We start from the raw sequence: 18,496 nt of genomic DNA on the forward strand, positions 1-18,496 counted from the left end.
AATTGAAACTTGAAACTTTTTGATAAAAGTTGTTGTCAAAAAACTTTGTTTACAAAATTAAATTTCATAAAATTATGAGGCTTATGTATACTTTTTGTTCTTTTTAATTTTTGAAGTAATATGATTCTTAAAACTATAGAATGTGAAGTTTAAATGGGCCTTTCATGTTATATCATTAAATTTAGTAAAGCATAAGCAGGCATTAAGTTTTAACTCTTATAAGAATATGAGTCAAAATTTTAGTAGCGGTAACACCCAAACTTTGATATCATAATTTTTACATTTCTTGTTGTTTCTTAAAAAGTATATATTATACAAAACAATAGCCCAAAGCGATTTCTTTCTATTTAATTTATTTTACAAGATATTAACAATTAAATTTTAAAGCTCTTTTTAACCCCTTAACTGCCGCGGGCGTATATATACGTCTCAGCCAGACGATGCGTTAACTGCCGCAGGCGTATATATACGCTTTCCCGAAGTACGATGCTTTGCATTGCGCTGCTATAAATAGAACTACACCCCCTACTTCAGAATGCAGTAAAATGGCCTTGAAAGTGTTTGCTTTGCGAATGTATTACTAATTTCGGAGGAGGGGGAAAGGGAAAAGGATGTTATGGAAAAGTGATATCGTATTATTTGAGTAAGAGTGTATTTATTTGAGTAAGGTCGGGTTTATTTTTTTTTCGCTTTTGTTTTCCGTATGTATTTGGTGCTTTTTGTTCTTTCCATCAACGTCTTCAAAGAAAAATGCATCGCGAAAATGTGCTGTTTGTTCAAGAAAAAAAATTCGGCGTGATTCCCGCTATCAGTGCGATGAATTAGATGTTGGTTTATGTGTCCAACCATGTTTCAGAATTTATCATACAACATCTTTTATATTGTATTTTATTATTTAATTTAAATTTTGTATTTTCTTTCTTTCCTTTTTCTTGTCTTGTAAAATTAAACTGTTTTTAAATTGCAAAGAGTGCATCATTTTCCCCCACCAGTGCACTTGAGCTGTGCTAAGAAAGTGCACTTGAGCGAAAAACGGTGGCACTGGGAAGTGAATCACGTTAATTTTACTCGGCAGTTAAGGGGTTAATTAAAAAATAAATATCTAAGGATAGAATGAATGGATTTTAAAAAAATGTACCTCATTTTACGCGGAAATAATTGAAGTTTTTGATAAAATAATTATAATACAACAAATGCTTAAAAAATGTAATTTTTATTGCAAAATTAAGTTGTAAAATGAAAAACAAAAATGTTGTTAATGTCGTACAAAGTTCAAACAAAACCCATTTTAAAGTAAATTTTATTCTGAACAAAATGGCTTTTCAAAAAAAAATGGATCGCAATTCCATAAAAAGTTATAGATTTTTTCGCGAAGCGCTGCACCGCGGCTCGCTCTGTTGTCAGCGTTGTTTATACTCGAATTGTAACGAGCGTTTGTTAAGGTAATTCGGAATGCTGATCTACGTGATAATAATTATCAAATAAGGTAAGTTTCAATTGTTATTTAACTTAGGATAATAATAAATATTGTTCAATTATAAATATTGTTTTTTTAAACATAAAATTACATTTCTAAAAAATACATTAATTCTAAGAATTTGATTTGTATATTTAGCACGAAATTTAATTATAAACTTACAGATAAAATCAAGAAATGGTGAACTATTGCTGCAACCCGCTGAACAAATTAAATCATCGAAGGATCTAGAAAAATGTTAAGCTCGTGACAAAAAATTGGAGTTCGGTATTTTCAAATTTAATAAATCAATTCATATGTGATTCTTGTCGTCGGACAATTTTTCAGAAAAATATACCCGTAATAGTTATTAATGAATAAAGTAATTCTATTCGTAAATTTGTAAATAATTTAAAATATTAATTTCAAATTAGATAATTCTAATAATTAAAATGTTTTGTTAATTTTAGAAAATAACGAAAATGTGGTATTGAATTGTTCTGATGAAGAGTGTGATTTTGACGAAAGATCCAAGCGTTTGTTTTAAGAATATTGAAAATTTCGAAACTCTCAAATGTAAAATATATTCTTCTAGTTCCAAGTTTGAACTCAAAAAATTATGTAAATAAATTATAAATAACTAATTATTCATAATATTATTCACCTAAAATTGTAAATTATGTATTTATTATTTAATATAATGCTTGCTATTTTGTGAAACTTTAGTTGAGGTTTTTAAATTCCCTCCAAATTAACTGATACAGCGCAATTGAGCGATCAGCGGAGTGGAGTGGCAGAGCGTGCCGCAGTGCAGCGCTTCGCGAAAAAAGCTGTAACTTTTTATGGAATTGCGATCCATTTTTTTTTGAAAAGCCATGTTGTTCAGAATAAAATTTACTTTAAAATGGGTTTTGTTTGAACTTTGTACGACATTAACAACATTTTTGTTTTTCATTTTACAACTTAATTTTGCAATAAAAATTACATTTTTTAAGCATTTGTTGTATTATAATTATTTTATCAAAAACTTCAATTATTTCCGCGTAAAATGATATATAGTTTTTAAAAATCCATTCATTCTGTCCTTAGATATTTATTTTTTAATTAAAAAGAGCTTTAAAATTTAATTGTTAATATCTTGTAAAATAAATTAAATAAAAAAAAATCGTTTTGGGCTATATTGTTTTGTATAATATATACTTTTTAAAAAACAACGAAAAATGTAAAAATTACGATATCAAATTTTGGGTGTTACCGCTACTAAAATTCTGACTCATATACATATTTTTTTCTGTTAATGTACAAATATTTTTCCGATGTGTTTTGGATATTCCTTCTCTAATAAAAAGAGATACCATTTTGTTTTCGTTTGTATAAGAAAGAATATCAAGCATTTTTCTTTTTTAAATTTAATTAGCCACAATAAAGAAAATAATTAGCCACAAAATTGAATTAGCCAATCAGTTCTACTGAAAACACCATCATAGAATTAAGTGGAAATATTTATCGCTTCTAGTAAGGAATCATTCTTTACGAATTTTGTGCTGGTAAAACAAAAAAAACCTTCCCCAATAGCCAAATTGATGTTTGTAATTTGCACATTAGTCAGCATCTGCAAGAATAAAAATAAATAAGATTGGTAGGTACTTTATTTATGACGCACTACAGCTGCCTTTGGCTTCTGTCTGTTAAATATCCGAAAAAATGCCCCCACAATTTTGTGAGATATTCCACCACAGCTTTCTCCATCCTACTTATTCCATCACAACTTAGACATAGATTTGAAGGAGAAGGAAATTCTTCTCCATATTCCTGTACTACTCAATGAGTCCCATTGTACTGCTCAGTGACTGACCACGGAACTTTCGAATCCACAGATTTTATGAGCTCTTATATTGCCAGTGCTCGGTGAATCTTACCGGAGTCGAGGATCGATCCCCGCTCTACCGGACCTGAGTCCGATTCCCTAACCACAGGGGTAACATAAATAAATAAATCATATGAATGCGAGGACAATTCTCACTGCTTGCGATTTTTTCCGCATGCGGATTTGAGCCTGATTGGTAGAAAAATTTTAACCGTATCTCCTGAATAAGGTTACCATCATATTCCAGATCGCCATCGAGAAAATAAGGAAACCTGATTGGTGGGTTTTTCATAGTTTGTAAAAATTTTACCGCTGGGGCCGGAAATTTTTTTCCAGTGAAAACGGTCCTTAAACATTTTGTTCTTATATATTAAAATGGAAGTACAAAAATTTTTAACGTACGTCTAGTGCCTCGAAAAATACTTTATACATGCAAATTTACTCCTATTTTTAATGCATGTTAACTTGGTTCTTTCCGCCTCTCTTGATTTTTCGGACAAAATTTGTTTTTTCAATTTGGCAGTTAACTCTGCAACCATGGCGAGTGTTCACGTGCTTTTAAGAAAAGCTGTAGCGCGTACTCTTCTCCTTCGTACCGCTTTTCCTCCGCCCAACCCGAGTTTGGTGAGAAATTTGCCATTTTGTTATTCGAGTTCTAGGGCTTTTTGTTCAGTAAAAATGTCGAAACCTCAAGTATTTTTCGACCTTGCTGCTGATAACCAGCCTTTAGGAAGAGTAGTCATGGAGGTAAAATACTTATTTTTAAATTCATGAATTAAATATAATCATGTTGCCGGCAAAGATCATCTGCCGACATAACTAAAGTTGGTGTTCTGGTATTTATTTGATTTTCGATTTAACATTTCATAAAATTGTTTATATAAACCTCTTTTCATGAAATCTCATTTTGTCGTAGTTATTAATGTGTATTTGAATTGTTACTTGAGCAAAAAGCAGCAAGCTAATGTGAAGTTAAAATGGCTGACACATTTCACTTGTGTGTTAACAAAGTTTAATATTTGTAGAAATACTATTTTTAGTCATTAAACGAAATGAATTCCGTTTTTCTTCTACGGAAAGAGGAATTTTTAAGTTTGCTTTTGAAGAATGTATAAAAACATGCGGTTTAGGCTTAGCACAATCTTTCTTTATATTAAGAAACATTCTCTAGTTTATACGAAATTGACTTTTAACTAAAGTATATAAGTAAAAGCTCTCGTTAAAAAGCTCTTTTTCGTTTTCACAATTTATAATTTATGTTACATTTTATTAATTATCCATTTCGCCGGTGCAAACAAATTCATCTATCCTATTTATTTTCAAACAATGCTCTCCTTAATCTGTAAAATATACGATTAATTACCTTAAATCTGTAAGATATACGAATTACTCCGGTCATTTTCCAAGTATAGTGTTATTAAAAAAAGCTGCATATTATTTCAATATTTGCGGAATTTTTTGTCGCGTGTTAGTGTCAGTAACAATCTATTTATAAATTTTTTTTTAAATTCTTCGTAACATAAGAAACAATGACCTCACATTACCCAATTTATTCAACAATTAGTGATACTCGGTGGCAGAATTTTTCTGGCTTTCTGTAACAAACCTCTCTAGCGCTATTATCTTTCTGCAAGGTACTATTAATAACAAATGTTACTAATTTAAAGTAACAAAAGCGTTGTTTTTACAAGAGACTATTCCGATTAAATAAAATAATATGTGAGATTTTTAATTGAATATGTAATATATTTTTTTTATTATGTTGGAAATATTATTGCGTTTTGTATATCATCACATGAAAAAAAAAGTTGCGAGATCCCATAGCAGTAAAAAACTCGTCCGTAGTGGAGACTGCATTAAAGTCTGAAGGATAAATCTGTGGACTTAAAAAACGATTGGGAAAAAGATTAAAATTAAATTTTTATTATAAGTATGTGACAAATATTTTTGTTAAACAAATTTTATTTAAATATCTTTATTGCTAAAGGATCAAATAATGTCACTCCACAATGAAATAATAAGATTAGTTTACCTTTCAATGTTAGTGTAATCAAAATTTGAACTGTTGTTAATATAAGCTCTGATGTAGTTTACACTTTCCCCGGCACTCTAAAATGCTAGCCATGTTTTTTTTTTAAAAATAAATTTAGATGTAGGATCGAAAATAATTAAGAAATGAGAAATAAACCAACTTTTATCGAACCATTTTTTTTATGTCAATAACTTTACTCTGTGATTAGTGCAGAAAAGATATACAAGGCTAGTTAATTTTGTTTGCTAGAAAATATATTTTTTGTAATTAAACACACAAATAATTTATTTAATACCTGTTATTTACGATTTAATCTACGGGAACGGTATGCTTTTGTGTCAGATTGCTATAACTTTCTGAAATCTGGTACTATACTCAGGGGTCTGTCCAGGCTGAATTTACTACCGTTTAGCGGTACCTTCCCAAATTCAATTTTAGTTAAAACGGTAGTTTCACAAATTCAACCTTAGGAAAAACCGTAGTTTCACAAAATACTTGTTCTTAAAATTTTATTTTTGTATCCCTTAAGAAACGATAAATCCATATTTTTGTGTTGATTTTTAAATATAATTTTTCACAAAATAGGTACCTCTCAGAAAATCCTAGACAGACCCCTGAGACTGTTAATTCGTTGTCTTGCAATTTTCTTGGCATCCATAGTTTTGTGACAATGTTGCTGCCACTTGGTAGTAGTGGTCCCTGTCGCAGAACGTTAGTTCTTGCAGAAAGATTTTTCCTTTGGGAAGTAAAGAACACCAGTTTTCTTTTCTTCAGTATTATATTCAAAAGATGCTTTTCTTGCACCTGGGAGTGAAAAAAAGATGCTTGTGATTTTTCGCTTCTCATTTAAGGATAAGAAATAGAGTAAAAGTTTTCTTTAAATTTTTTATGGAATTATTACTATTGATTTACAAGCTTTTATTAAACAAGTATACGTCTGTTTCGTGAAAAATCATTATATCAAAAGAATTATATTTTTATGAATATTTTTGAGCTTTCTCTCTGAAGCTGTTGTGTTTGTTACAGTAAGTAATTGTGTTAGTAAATATATAAAGCTACTTTTAAATTTTATTTTCTGTCCGTTACGAAAGTTATTTGATTGTAATGCGTTAAATTTAACTAAATTTTAACTGTGTACCATTTCAGAGCAGTTAGCCAGACTGTCAAGGCACTCTTGTATTCGTATTTTTTGGCTATTTTGTGTTCATTAAGATGTTTTTCATCTAAGCCAAATATTTTGAATCTTTTAAGTGACATGTGTTTAAAGTTGCTTCACTGAAAAATTCATGAAGATAGCTTGATATTTAATAGCTTTAAATAGTGAAAAATATGAAGTCTTGTCTGTTACTATGGAATTTACCTTGTATATTAAATTGTTTAAAATCATTGATTTAAATGATTTTTTAAGCAAAATTGTAATTTAAACCTCTATAGGTTATTAAGTTGTTTTATGTAAAGCATTATGATTTTACCCAAACCTGAGAAGATAATAGGTGAGTTTTTTTCATAATTACATTGTATTGACAAATCAGCTTTAGATATTAAGTCTTAGAGTAAAATATCTATTATACATACATTAAAAGATTTTTATTTCCATTACTTCTATGTTCTGTGCCTTGAAATTTTGACTACCTTTTTGTAAATATGTATTTACAATTATGTATTAAGGTATGACAAAAATACTTATTCATAAAACAAAACTACTGCTACTGCAAGATACAATATTGAAGATTAGTAGAGTCATAGTTCAATGGGTCGAAAAATTCATGTTTTAAGTATATACTACTTGTAAGCCCTATTTATTACACATAGTTCAAATGTTTTTTCTTTTTTTTTATATTATAGCACCATTTAACTGGTGAAATACTTATTGAAAATTTTTCTGTTGTAACCGTTGTTGAAATTCTAGATCTTTTTCTAAAAGCTCTTTCACTGTACTTAATATAAGGAAGGCACAATAACAGTTTTAAAAAATTTTGCAATGCTAAACAGTTTGAGAATTCTATTTCATTTGAATTAAAAGTATTTATTTCTTCATTTTAACATTTAATAGTTTTTATGCTCTAAAACAGGTAAAGTAAAACAGAAAACTTGAGTGATAAGGTCGCAACTACCTTATGCTCAAGTGAAAAATTATATGTACATATTCAAATGAGGCATCAATTTTCCGATTAAGCTTTTAAATGATTAATGTATTCTGCAGTGGTACATTGCACTACTTATCTGACAGTGCTATTGTGTCCTATGGTATATACAGTGTAAAAGAGTTAAAAGTGAAAAGGGTTGCGAAAAACCCACCTACCCAGTAATGCAGTGTTTCCCAAACTCTAAAATTTTCGTAAAGCTGTGTACCACTAATAAAAGGATGGATGTATTTTTTACTATAAAAAACTGCACTAAAGTTAAAAATCCTAACTGGCTGTTGACACCACTAATTATCTGTTAACTTTGCAAAAAATGGCCAATAGAAAAATACGTAATCATGGCTAGCTTTGTTTTTAAATAAAAATTTTTGAAAATTTTGTTTGTTGCAAGATATTTTGTATAAGAACGCGTACCCCCGCTAGACTGTTCCCGTACCCTGGGGTACACGTACCACACTTCGGGAAACACTGCAGTAAAGCATGGGCATGTTCACCCTAAAATTGGTTTTACTGGGTTTTTCTAAAATTGATTTCTTTTTATCCTTTGTTATATTAAAGAACTATTCTATTGAAATATATGTAGTCTAGCCTAAAAAAATTAACTTATGGTGAAATAACTGTTTGGAGAGTGATTAGTCAGTGCCTTTAATTTACTTTCTATGCGAAAAATCCTCCTTTTTTAAAATATAAATAAAGTAATCCTGTGTTAATAAGTTTCAAATGTGTGTATATGTGAGTGAATTTTTTATTGTGATGTCAGAAACTTTTCTAGATTTTAGCACCAATTTATTTGAATTAATTGTTAATATTAAAATAAGGTATTTATCCCTGCCCTCTTTTAAAAAAACCCAATAAAACATGAGAAAACAAAGAAAAACCCACCCGGGTTGGGTTTTTCTGGAAAAACTGTTTTATGCAACTCTGAGAGTGAAGAGTCCAGTTAAAATGTTGTACGGTATAATATTTTAAAAGTATCTGTAACTGTAGGTAATAAGATCAGGAAAATTTAGCTTATTTCAATTGTGAATTGGCATCTCAAGTATTGTGCAGTTCTTTATTTGTGATTTCGATTTCAGTGTACTCGGTTAGTATGTAATTATCATATAATTAATGCTGATTTGTTGATAAAATTCTATTATGAAAAGCCCACTTTACTTTCTTCAAGGGTTTTTTGGTCTGGTAAAAGAACACTATCTCTGAAAGTGTCATTAATAATTTATCAGTGTAAATCACATAATAATGTATTAATAATTCTAGGCTTTATTTAAAATTTGTAACCTTGTTTATTTCTATTTGTAGTTGCGAGCAGATGTTGTACCCAAGACTGCTGGTAAGATTTGTTTGCTGTTTTTTTTATTAAGTTTGTTAAAACTATATGAAGTGTTTTGTGAAACTCTTTTAACTATTCTCTTTATTTGGGGAAGGAAACTAAATGCAGAATAGTGAGCTATTGCTTAGTTGTTCATATTCCAAGACTCAAGCAATTTCATCATATCTTATATTCGAGATACCTGCATCGTAACAACACTCCCCAGTAACAAAATAAAAAAAGCTATTAGCATTAACATAAATATGCATTGATTTAATATCAAATATGCCGAATTGGATTCAATTTTGTTAGGAATGAACAAATACCTGAACTGTTTAGCTTCATGATTGAAATTTCAAGGTAAAATAAAGCTTAAAAGTACAAATATATTGCCATAGAAGAGCTTAGCCTTTCTTTTGCTATCTGAAGCAGTTTAGTGTACCTGCAGAAGTGAATTTGAGGAGTTATCTGCTGGATTTTGGGGACATAAGAATTGGCAGTATTAAGCATTAATGACATCAAAAATATTTCTTTAATATTAGATTCCTTATTTTTAGAGAACTTCCGAGCTCTGTGTACTGGTGAGAAGGGTTTTGGTTTCAAGAGCAGCACCTTCCACAGGGTGATTCCAGGCTTCATGTGTCAAGGGGGTGACTTTACCAGACACGACGGTACTGGAGGCAAATCTATCTATGGCAACAAGTTTGAAGATGAGAATTTCATCCTTAAGCATACTGGAGCAGGTATGTGTGTGTCTCGAACGAAAAACATATTGCTATTATAACATAACTTACTAACAAAGTATTAGCTCTAGTTGGTTTACTTCACCAGAAAAAAAGTCTGCCAGTTTTTCTTTTTGGATTAGTACTATCCCTAATATACTGATCTCCAGCTTTGTGCTTTTTCACATAAACATATTAAGAACTTTTTTACTTTGTTCTAAAAGCAGATGATTTTAATAAGGAATACATTTGATTTCACAATTCATGTTCCTCCTCCCATTTGCAATTTCTTTCTCAATGAATTCTTAATCATGAATTATGCTTTTTTCTTCAGATTTTCATTATATCTTATCCACAGTTTTTGTGTTTATGTTAGTGCTTCTAACTATTGTTACCGTATGGTAATTTAAGTGTTATTATTTAAGCCAGCATAGCCAAGAGGTTAGTCAGCGTCTGAGAGATAAGGATACTGAATTCGATCATCAGAGCTCTAAGAAAATATAAAGATCTATTAATGAAATAGAAGGTTTTCTTTCTGTACCTTCTAGAATGCTGTAATTTGTCATTTCCGTTTCTGTTATTTAGTACTATAAAAGATCAGGTGTTTTAAGCCAAAACGCCAGTTACCTTGTTCCCTGTAGGTTTGAAGGTTCTTAATAAATCTCTAACTTTCTGGATGGATTTAGCTGCAATATTTTGTAGTTTTCTTACTTTACTTGGGTTTAAAATACATATTTTTAATCATTACGTTTGTTGTAAATTTTGGTAATTTTATAATTTAGTTTCATTCAATTTGCTTGTTTTTTATTTGAATTTCTCATTTTTAATTAAATATATAACTAAAATTAATTTTTTGTATTTATTAAAATTTTTTTACTAATTTTGCAGATTTACCATTGCAATTTATGTTCTATTTATCCATCTTATTGATTCATTTGTAAAAGAATTAAACATAGCTTTTTTATTCAGTTTTTTTTTCCTTTCTGATCTTAAAGTTTGTTAATTGATTAAATATAATTGAATTTCATTTAGATATGGGTTAATGTAGTCTTTATTTTAGGTTTTAAATATTTTTTTAGGATAACTTATCTTTATGCATAGAATATGAAAAAATTATCGATATGCAGTGTTTTCATCATGGATAAAAAGTGGGTGAATTCAAAAAGTTAAGTGAGATTTCTAAAAACTAAAAAAACACAAACTCTGGAAAAAATCATTTCTTTAATTATAATACATTTTAACATCTTCTATTTTTTAAAGCATTGAATATTTTTGGTGCATCATCATAGAAGACTTTGCCTTTACAAGGTATTTCTCCATCTCACATAAAAAAATGCACATAAAAAAAATTGAACGTCTTACATGAAGAAACCTTACCCACGGTAAACACGTGATTGCAGAGAAAGGAGGTTCTGTGGTTGTGTTCTGTTGTTGGAAAAGGTTCTGAACAATACTGGTAAATAGGGAAGCTAGATAACGGGGCAGATGTTTAAAATAATGAAAGATCCTGGAAGAAAAGTTGAATGGATTTTATTCTTAACGGCGTAATTTGAAGCTTTTTCCAAAATGCGAGAGAAATTCGCGAGTTTTGAAATTTATTTATAGAATGCGTGAATTTCTCGTGGTAATAATTTTTTAATGCGAGGAAAGAAAAAAATATGCGAAGTTCTCGGCTGTAGTGAAAACACTGTAATAATTTAAGCCACAACAATTTTTAAAGTCCTATGCTATTTTATATGTATGTTTCAAAAAGTAATTCTCACACATTATCTAAAAAAGAGAAAAAATTTAGTTTCTCTTAACCTGTCTTTATTTATAATCTCTGCACAAGTGTTTTTTTTTTTTTTTTTCCTCTCGAAAAAGTAAACTAAATTTATTTTTTTTGATAAACCGCTTAGGTTTTTCTATAATTTGTTCTAAATTATTAGAAAATAAATATTTAAATGTGCATTTTTTAAGGTGTTCATGTAAAAAATTCTACTTCCTTGAGAAAAGAAACTTGAAAAAAATTTAAGGAGTTGAGAATAATCCTAATACTTCTATTCTCAAATGTATCTTTTTTTTTTTTTTTTTTTTTTTTTTTTTTTTTTTTTACTCATTCTCTTTTAGTACCAGATTTTACACTTAAGTTTTGAAATGAATAGACTGGTAGTACTTGCACGCTATTTTTTTAAATTTTCCTGATGGATTCATTTGTTTTTAGGTATTTTATCCATGGCTAATGCTGGTAAAAATACCAATGGATCACAATTCTTCATCTGCACAGCCAAAACGACTTGGTAAGTTTAATATTACTACGAGTTATCTTTTCCCTTCTATTGGAATTCCTCTAATTTCCAAACTAAACCTGATAGCGATGTTTCAAATGTGCATGTAGAAGGTCAAATGATTATTAAAAGAATAGCATTTTAAAGAGATCTCTAAATACATTATCATACTTGCCAACTTTTACGGATTATCCGTAAAATGTATGGATTTACGTCTAATTTTACGGGTCTACGGATTAACCTGAAATTTATACGGGTCCCCCGTTTTTAGCGTTGCATGATTAGCGCATCGGTAAAATTCCGCGATTATCAGCTGCTACGGAGCTAGAGTAAAACCATTTGTAAAGGGGGAAAACAGAAAAAATGACAGTTTTCCGATCTATTCCAAAGCAACACGGTAACCACACACCCCTTATAAGTGGCTTATCCTCGTAACCATAATAACGGCACGTTCACGTGTAAACCAGTTGATTGGTTATTCTCCTTTTCTCCGTCCTAACTGCTTCCAGTCTCCTCTAGTGAATTCGCTGTTCCTGTCATTATTGCCACTCCCCGTTTCTACTACGTCACTGAACTAGCCGATCCAAACGTCGTTCTCCCTCCCTCTGTAGCGAACGAAAACGGTACTGAACTGTCGACTACTACTTAGCTTGTAATCACGTGGTGTGCGTTAAAAATGAAACCGAAGAAAACTTATTTTCAATCGTATAAGAATTCTTATACTGCAGAGTTTCCATGCATAAAAAAATCAAACAAAGGAAGTATGCTTATTGTACGATTTGTTTTTCTGACTTTCTAATATCGCACGGAGGTAGAAATGATATACATTGCCACGTGACCGGACCGAATCATGCCAAGAACATTGAAAACGCTGAAAATAACCAAAGGCTAAGCGAATTTTTTAAGCCACCTGATAATGTCCAAGATGAAGTAATGCGTGCTGAGTTATTGTTTACCTCTTTTTTAGTTGAGCATAATGTTCCGCTAAATGCCGCCAGCCATGTGGGTCCGCTTTTTCGAAAGATGTTTCCGAAAAGTGAAATTGCGAAACGTTACGGATGTGCTAAAACCAAAACTGCATCCCTTGTCCATGAAATGGCTATGGATCGAACTTCAGAAATTATTAAATATTTGCAAGAACAAGCATTTACTGCAGCATGTGATGGTAGTCACGAAGCTGATTATAAGTTGTACCCAGTTGTGGTGAGTTATTTTAACGTGGATCTTCAACGCATTGAAAGTACTTTATTGGCAATCCCAAATTTGGAAGAAAACTCCACAGGTGAAAATATAAGCTCCCTTCTTTTAAATGTGTTTGCTAAATGTGACATTCCTTTTAGAAATTGTATAGCATTCAGTGCAGATAATGCTTCTGTTATGCAGGGAAAGAAAAATGGTGTGATTTCATTTTTGGAAAAAGAAAATGAGCACATAATATCAATTGGATGCTGCTGCCATTTAATACATCTTGCCTCTGAAAAAGCTGCTGCAACTTTTCCCGTTAGGATAGATGAAGTTTTGGTAGATATTTTTTACCACAAAGGAGCGTTAATCGTAAGGACTCTCTTAAGAAATTTCAGGAAATGTATGGTAAAGAAGCACAAAAAGTGCTTAAACATGTGTCAACTCGCTGGTTATTGTTAGGGAGAAGTCTTACTCGCTTGGTTAATCAGTGGGATCCACTTACAAGTTATTTTAGAGCTGAAGTTTCTACTTCCAGTGTGTCTGTATCATCTACTTTGTCATTTTTCAAAATACCAAAAGTAGTTGATACAGAAAGCAACACAGGAGTAGAAAAATTGAAGGATAAGCCTAAAGTGGAAACTAAGACTTGTGCTATAATAAAACAGCCTATGACACATAAGCAGGACCCAACTAATGATAAAAAAAGGAAAAGTCACAACAAGAAAGTGTGAATATGGTTAAAAGACATAAAGCTAAAAAAGATTCTTCAACTTGCTCCAAAGAAGAGAAATTTTTTATGTTTTTATCTTCAGATTTAAATAAGTGCTTCAGTTTATTTCTTTTAAATGTTATCCCTACATTTGAAAAGGTAAATGTGATTTTACAGTCATCTTCCCCGCAAATTCATCGATTAAGAGCTCTTCTTTTGGATCTGTTAAAAGAACTTTTTTCGAAGTTTGTTAAACCTTCTGAGGTTAAAGGAAAAGAGTTAACATGTGTCAATTTTCATTCTTCTTTCAACCATAAAGATCAGCAAGATTTAGTTATAGGCAACGCAGCAATGGACTTGATTTCAAGTTCTTCGGAAGAAGAAAAATCATTGTTTTAATCAGCTATTATCAAATATTTCATAACTGCCTGTGAATATATTAAGAAATTCCCTTTAAATGATCAAGTACTCAAACATGCTGAAGTTGCTGACTTGAATAAAATTGAAAACTCCAGTTTTGAAAGTGTGAGATATTTTGTAAATTTGTTTCCCTTCCTTTTAAAAACAAAAAGTAATGAAACCAAGCTTACAGCAATGGATGAACTGCAGAAACAGTTTTGCCAACTTCAGTTGGAAGATTTGAGTGAAATAACTGTTCCAGATAGATCAATTGATGTGCAGTGGTCAATGATAAGTCAAATGAAGGTGCGGATGGCATGTTTAAGTATGAAAAATTGGGAAACATTGTATTGTCAATTCTTCTCATACCACATTCAAATTCAGAATGTGAGAGAATTTTTAGTTTGGTTAGAAAAAACCGTACTGAATCGCGAACAATTATGTCTAATAAAACTTTAGAAAGCCTGCTTATTAAAAACCAAATTTTCTAAAATCTGTCACGAACAAGTGTTTGAAAAAGATTATTTAATTAAAGCAAAGAAGGCTACTTCAGCTTCTTTAAATTCAGCATCCTCTTTTACTGTTGATTTAGAGGAAAACCCTTAAAGAACTATTTTATTTTGCATATAACATTTTTTTAAAAAGTAGCATCATTGTAATAGAATTTGAAATAATTGTAATAGAATTTGAGATGATAAATGGTTGGTTGATTAGATTTCTAACGAGTGCAATTAAAAAATTTAACGAAAATTTGGTTCTCACTTCATCAACATTCAATCATGTGATAGATTCTAAAATTAATATATTTATTATTCATTTGTGGTGTATTGTTACTTATTAAATAATTCGAATAGTCTTAAATTTTTGTAAAAAAAGTTTTACTGATGGCAGTTTTTTTTAAGTTGGCAAGTATGCATTATCATTGCAGTGTATGAACTAGAAGACAGCCAATAAAAACTAATGTTAAGTCATCCTGTTAATTTAGTCTTACAGAGATGATTGTGCTCCGTAAAAAATCCGGATTTTCTGCTAACTGCTACTCGGAAATTTCAAAAAAATCATCAATCACATTAATTTTTAAAAATCCTTGAATATTTTATTTAAAAATATTAGAACTAGAATTTATACTTGGCATCTCTTTCATTTGTAAATATTTTTTTTTCTGGTAGAATAATAAATGTGATAAGAGATAAAAGTCAACTTATACATAATTATTCATTTAAATTATGCTGTATATAAATTATTTAGAATTTCATGTTGTGAAAATATCAAGGATATAAATTCATAAAGACAATAATTTTTTGAAATGCGTCATTAATGATTTTACTCAAGGGGCTCACAATCACTAACATTAAGAGAGTTTAAATTATTGTTTAAAAGTTTTATAACTATAGATTTTGGGGCAGATTTCGGCTATGTTTATTACAAAAACAAAATTTATGCCTGTGTTTTTTAAAGAAACCCTGGTTTTTGTTGTGAGATGGTGGGGGGTACAAGTACATGTTGTAAAGGAATTTTGAAAATATTACAAGAAAATAAAAATACAGTGCAAACTTGTTTATGTTGATAGAAACATTAAAAATGTGAACTAATATCATAACTTCATTTATGCTTTTGATTTTAACAAAATAAAGTTTCATCTTTTTTACAAGTTAATTAAATTTAACTCATTTTAAAAGTATTCGGAAAGTGAATTTAGTGATCATGTATTTATGTTTAGTATTATTAAAAAGCAGTCGCATCAATTTATTTGTATTTTTGCAGAATAGTTCATTTCTAAAGTTTTATATTTATTTTAAGAGAAGCAGACTCTTTAAGCTTAAAAGTAAAAAAAAAAAAAAAAAACTAAATTACTAGAACCAACTGAAAAAATTTTTTAAATCTTAACTAAAACTATACATCGTTTGCATATGTCGAGGGGGTATTGTGTATGTTAGGTATTTCAGTCTTTACCTTCTTTCCAACTTGCACCCATGGGGATATCTCTTTCTATCGTGTCAGTCATATGTCCTAAGGAGGTCATGTGTGTGTGGGATATGTCCCCTGCAGCATCGATTTCTGTTCTGGAGGGAGTATTATAGTGAGGCAATCTCCAAAAAGTACAAGTAAGTTAACAAGTACTAGTTTGCCTTGTCAGAGTTTGAATGTTAGAGGAAATCTCAGTGGTTGATATGTAACACTTTTCTACTCCTATTTTCTATCTTTTCTTACTTCAGCATGCCTCTTTTTATTTCCAATTTTTCTTATTTTTTTATGTCATTTTATTTACTCATCTGTCATTTCTGCTATCCCCCTTTGAGCATAATGGCGACCAAGGAATGCTGAATAATGATTCAAGGTCAAGTATTCAGGGTTACCACTCCATAGGGAAAGCCTAGAAAATACAGGGAATTTTGTTTCTTATTTTTGTCTTTTAAGAAAATGGTGACCACTTGAGGCAAAGATCTGTGGGATATTTAACCATATTTCTGCTTTGCTTAACTATTTCATTTACTACAGCATTATTTAAGTATATTCAGCTGTTTTTCCAGCAATTAAAACTAATAAATATAGCCAGCCAATATATTTCATGCAAGAGCACATGAATTTTTTCCCTCCAGATTTAAGTGGCAGCCCTGGTATTGCAACTGCACCTGTTTTTCAATTAATTTGTCTTGAATGGGGTGTGTGGATGGGGCAGAACTTGGTGGAACATAAATCATTTTTACTGCGTCGGCTTCTGTGCCTGCTTGTTAATTAATGTTTAACTGGTCTGTAATAGAATTGCACAGCATAGAGGATTAAGATTGTGATACACTTGTTTTTCTTTCTGATTTTTGTTAATGTTTTAATAAAATCTTAACAGAATTAACAATCCTGTATCAAATTCACGGCTGCGTTATAATTTTTGCAGAAAGATTTTTTCTAAGTATTATATTCAGAAGATGCCTTAATAGTTGCATTGTAAATTAATAAAAATTGTAGATTTCAATAAATCGTGGAACATGAAGTAAAATCGAGCTTTTCCAAAAGAACTTCTTTTGAACTAAAATATATATGAAATTTTATTTTTTAAATTTTATAAGTTACAAGATTAGTTTATTTATAAAATGCAAAATTTGCCAAAAACAATTTTGATACATTTTCTAAGCTCATATTTTTATAAATGTATTGTGTATACAAATTGTATTACTTATGCATCATAATTATAATGTTAAAGCCTCAATGAAAAAGAGTGAAAAATGAATTAAATGATCAGAAAAGTGATCATTTAATTTTTTAGTAACTTAAACTGTCTCTACAAACGGAAATGTTTTTTGCAGGTTGGATGGAAAGCACGTAGTATTCGGTCAGGTCATTGATGGTATGGACGTCATCAAGAAAGTAGAGAGTTATGGAAGTCAGTCTGGCAAGACCTCCAAGAAAATCACAGTAACAAACTCTGGACAGTTGTAACCCTAAGATTTTTCTTGGATTTTTTCTTATGTTTTGTAAACGTTTTTTATAATTAATAAATTGACTGAATGAACAAACAATCATTTGGTTCAGATTTTATTATATTAAACAAGCTTAAGAGCCGTTGGGGGTCTTTTTAAGCCATGTGAAATAGAAAAATGCAGGCTTGGGTATGGTAAATGAAACTGTAACCTTGGATAGTAGCCATAATGCATTTGAAGTACTTTATTGTTTACCAATTTAATACAGATGGATTCTTTTAGGAATGTTTATGGGCAATTGACTTGTGTTACTATAGTAGAGAACTTTTAGACACACAATCTAGTTTTCAATTTTATTTCGTGTAAAAATTTTGCATAGTGCCATTGGGGTGAACTTCAATATTTTGTTACCAAACTAAATTTTTAAATTTGAAAATCTCCAAATTTCTGAATATGAATGTGATAGTTGTGAAGTGAGAGATGGCTAGAGTAAATAATATTAAATTCATTTCTTTAAAATAAAAATTCATTTTAAATTAAAAATCAACATTTGATAATTAAAGATAAAAAAATTTATCAAATTCATAGTATAGAAAACAAAAAAAATATGAGGAATAAGAGGATGCGTAGCGTTTTTTAAAAGCTCTTAAAAGTACATTTTTCGTTTGGTGTTTTTAAAAAGTGCTTAATTTTTCCTTTCTTTCAATTGAGATTCTTCCTTTACCATGTTCATTTTTGCTGCGACTTATGCAAATTAACAGTTCACATTGTTCTATTCAACGTTCTCTCAATTAATAATTCTACCCCAAAATATTTTGGCGTATTGTCAGTCCGGAGCGCTTGAAAACTCCATTCGTTTTACATAATTCAATTGACAATTTTTAAAAATGTCAAAGGTTTTTTCTTTGACACACAAGTGTAGTAAATAATTGATGAAGTTTGTGTAATTGCATGGTTATTGAAATATAAATACTTTTATTTAATATGTTA

General features: G+C 30.1%; 1 protein-coding gene across 1 annotated transcript; it reads left to right on the top strand.

The window, feature by feature from the left end:
* Positions 1–3,928: 3,928 nt before the first annotated feature.
* LOC107446716 (peptidyl-prolyl cis-trans isomerase) lies at positions 3,929–17,605 on the top strand. The gene is made up of 5 exons (XM_016061434.4): positions 3,929–4,070; positions 8,799–8,829; positions 9,366–9,551; positions 11,734–11,809; positions 17,393–17,605. The coding sequence occupies exons 1-5, from the start codon at positions 4,002–4,004 to the stop codon at positions 17,523–17,525; spliced, it is 495 nt and encodes a 164-aa protein (XP_015916920.3). The 5' UTR covers positions 3,929–4,001; the 3' UTR covers positions 17,526–17,605.
* The last annotated feature ends 891 nt before the right edge of the window (positions 17,606–18,496 follow it).

Source organism: Parasteatoda tepidariorum, chromosome 6 (assembly GCF_982258835.1).
Source record: "Parasteatoda tepidariorum strain Cologne lab strain chromosome 6, Ptep-v5.0, whole genome shotgun sequence".
NCBI classification, from domain to species: Eukaryota; Metazoa; Arthropoda; class Arachnida; order Araneae; family Theridiidae; genus Parasteatoda; species Parasteatoda tepidariorum.

Excerpts from the sequence above, each read along its gene's own strand:
- LOC107446716 (XM_016061434.4), top strand. The coding sequence starts at position 4,002 with ATGTCGAAACCTCAAGTATTTTTCGACCTTGCTGCTGATAACCAGCCT. Across the intron at positions 4,071-8,798 it reads TAGGAAGAGTAGTCATGGAG|TTGCGAGCAGATGTTGTACC; the intron begins GTAAAATACTTA and ends TTCTATTTGTAG. Across the intron at positions 9,552-11,733 it reads CCTTAAGCATACTGGAGCAG|GTATTTTATCCATGGCTAAT; the intron begins GTATGTGTGTGT and ends ATTTGTTTTTAG.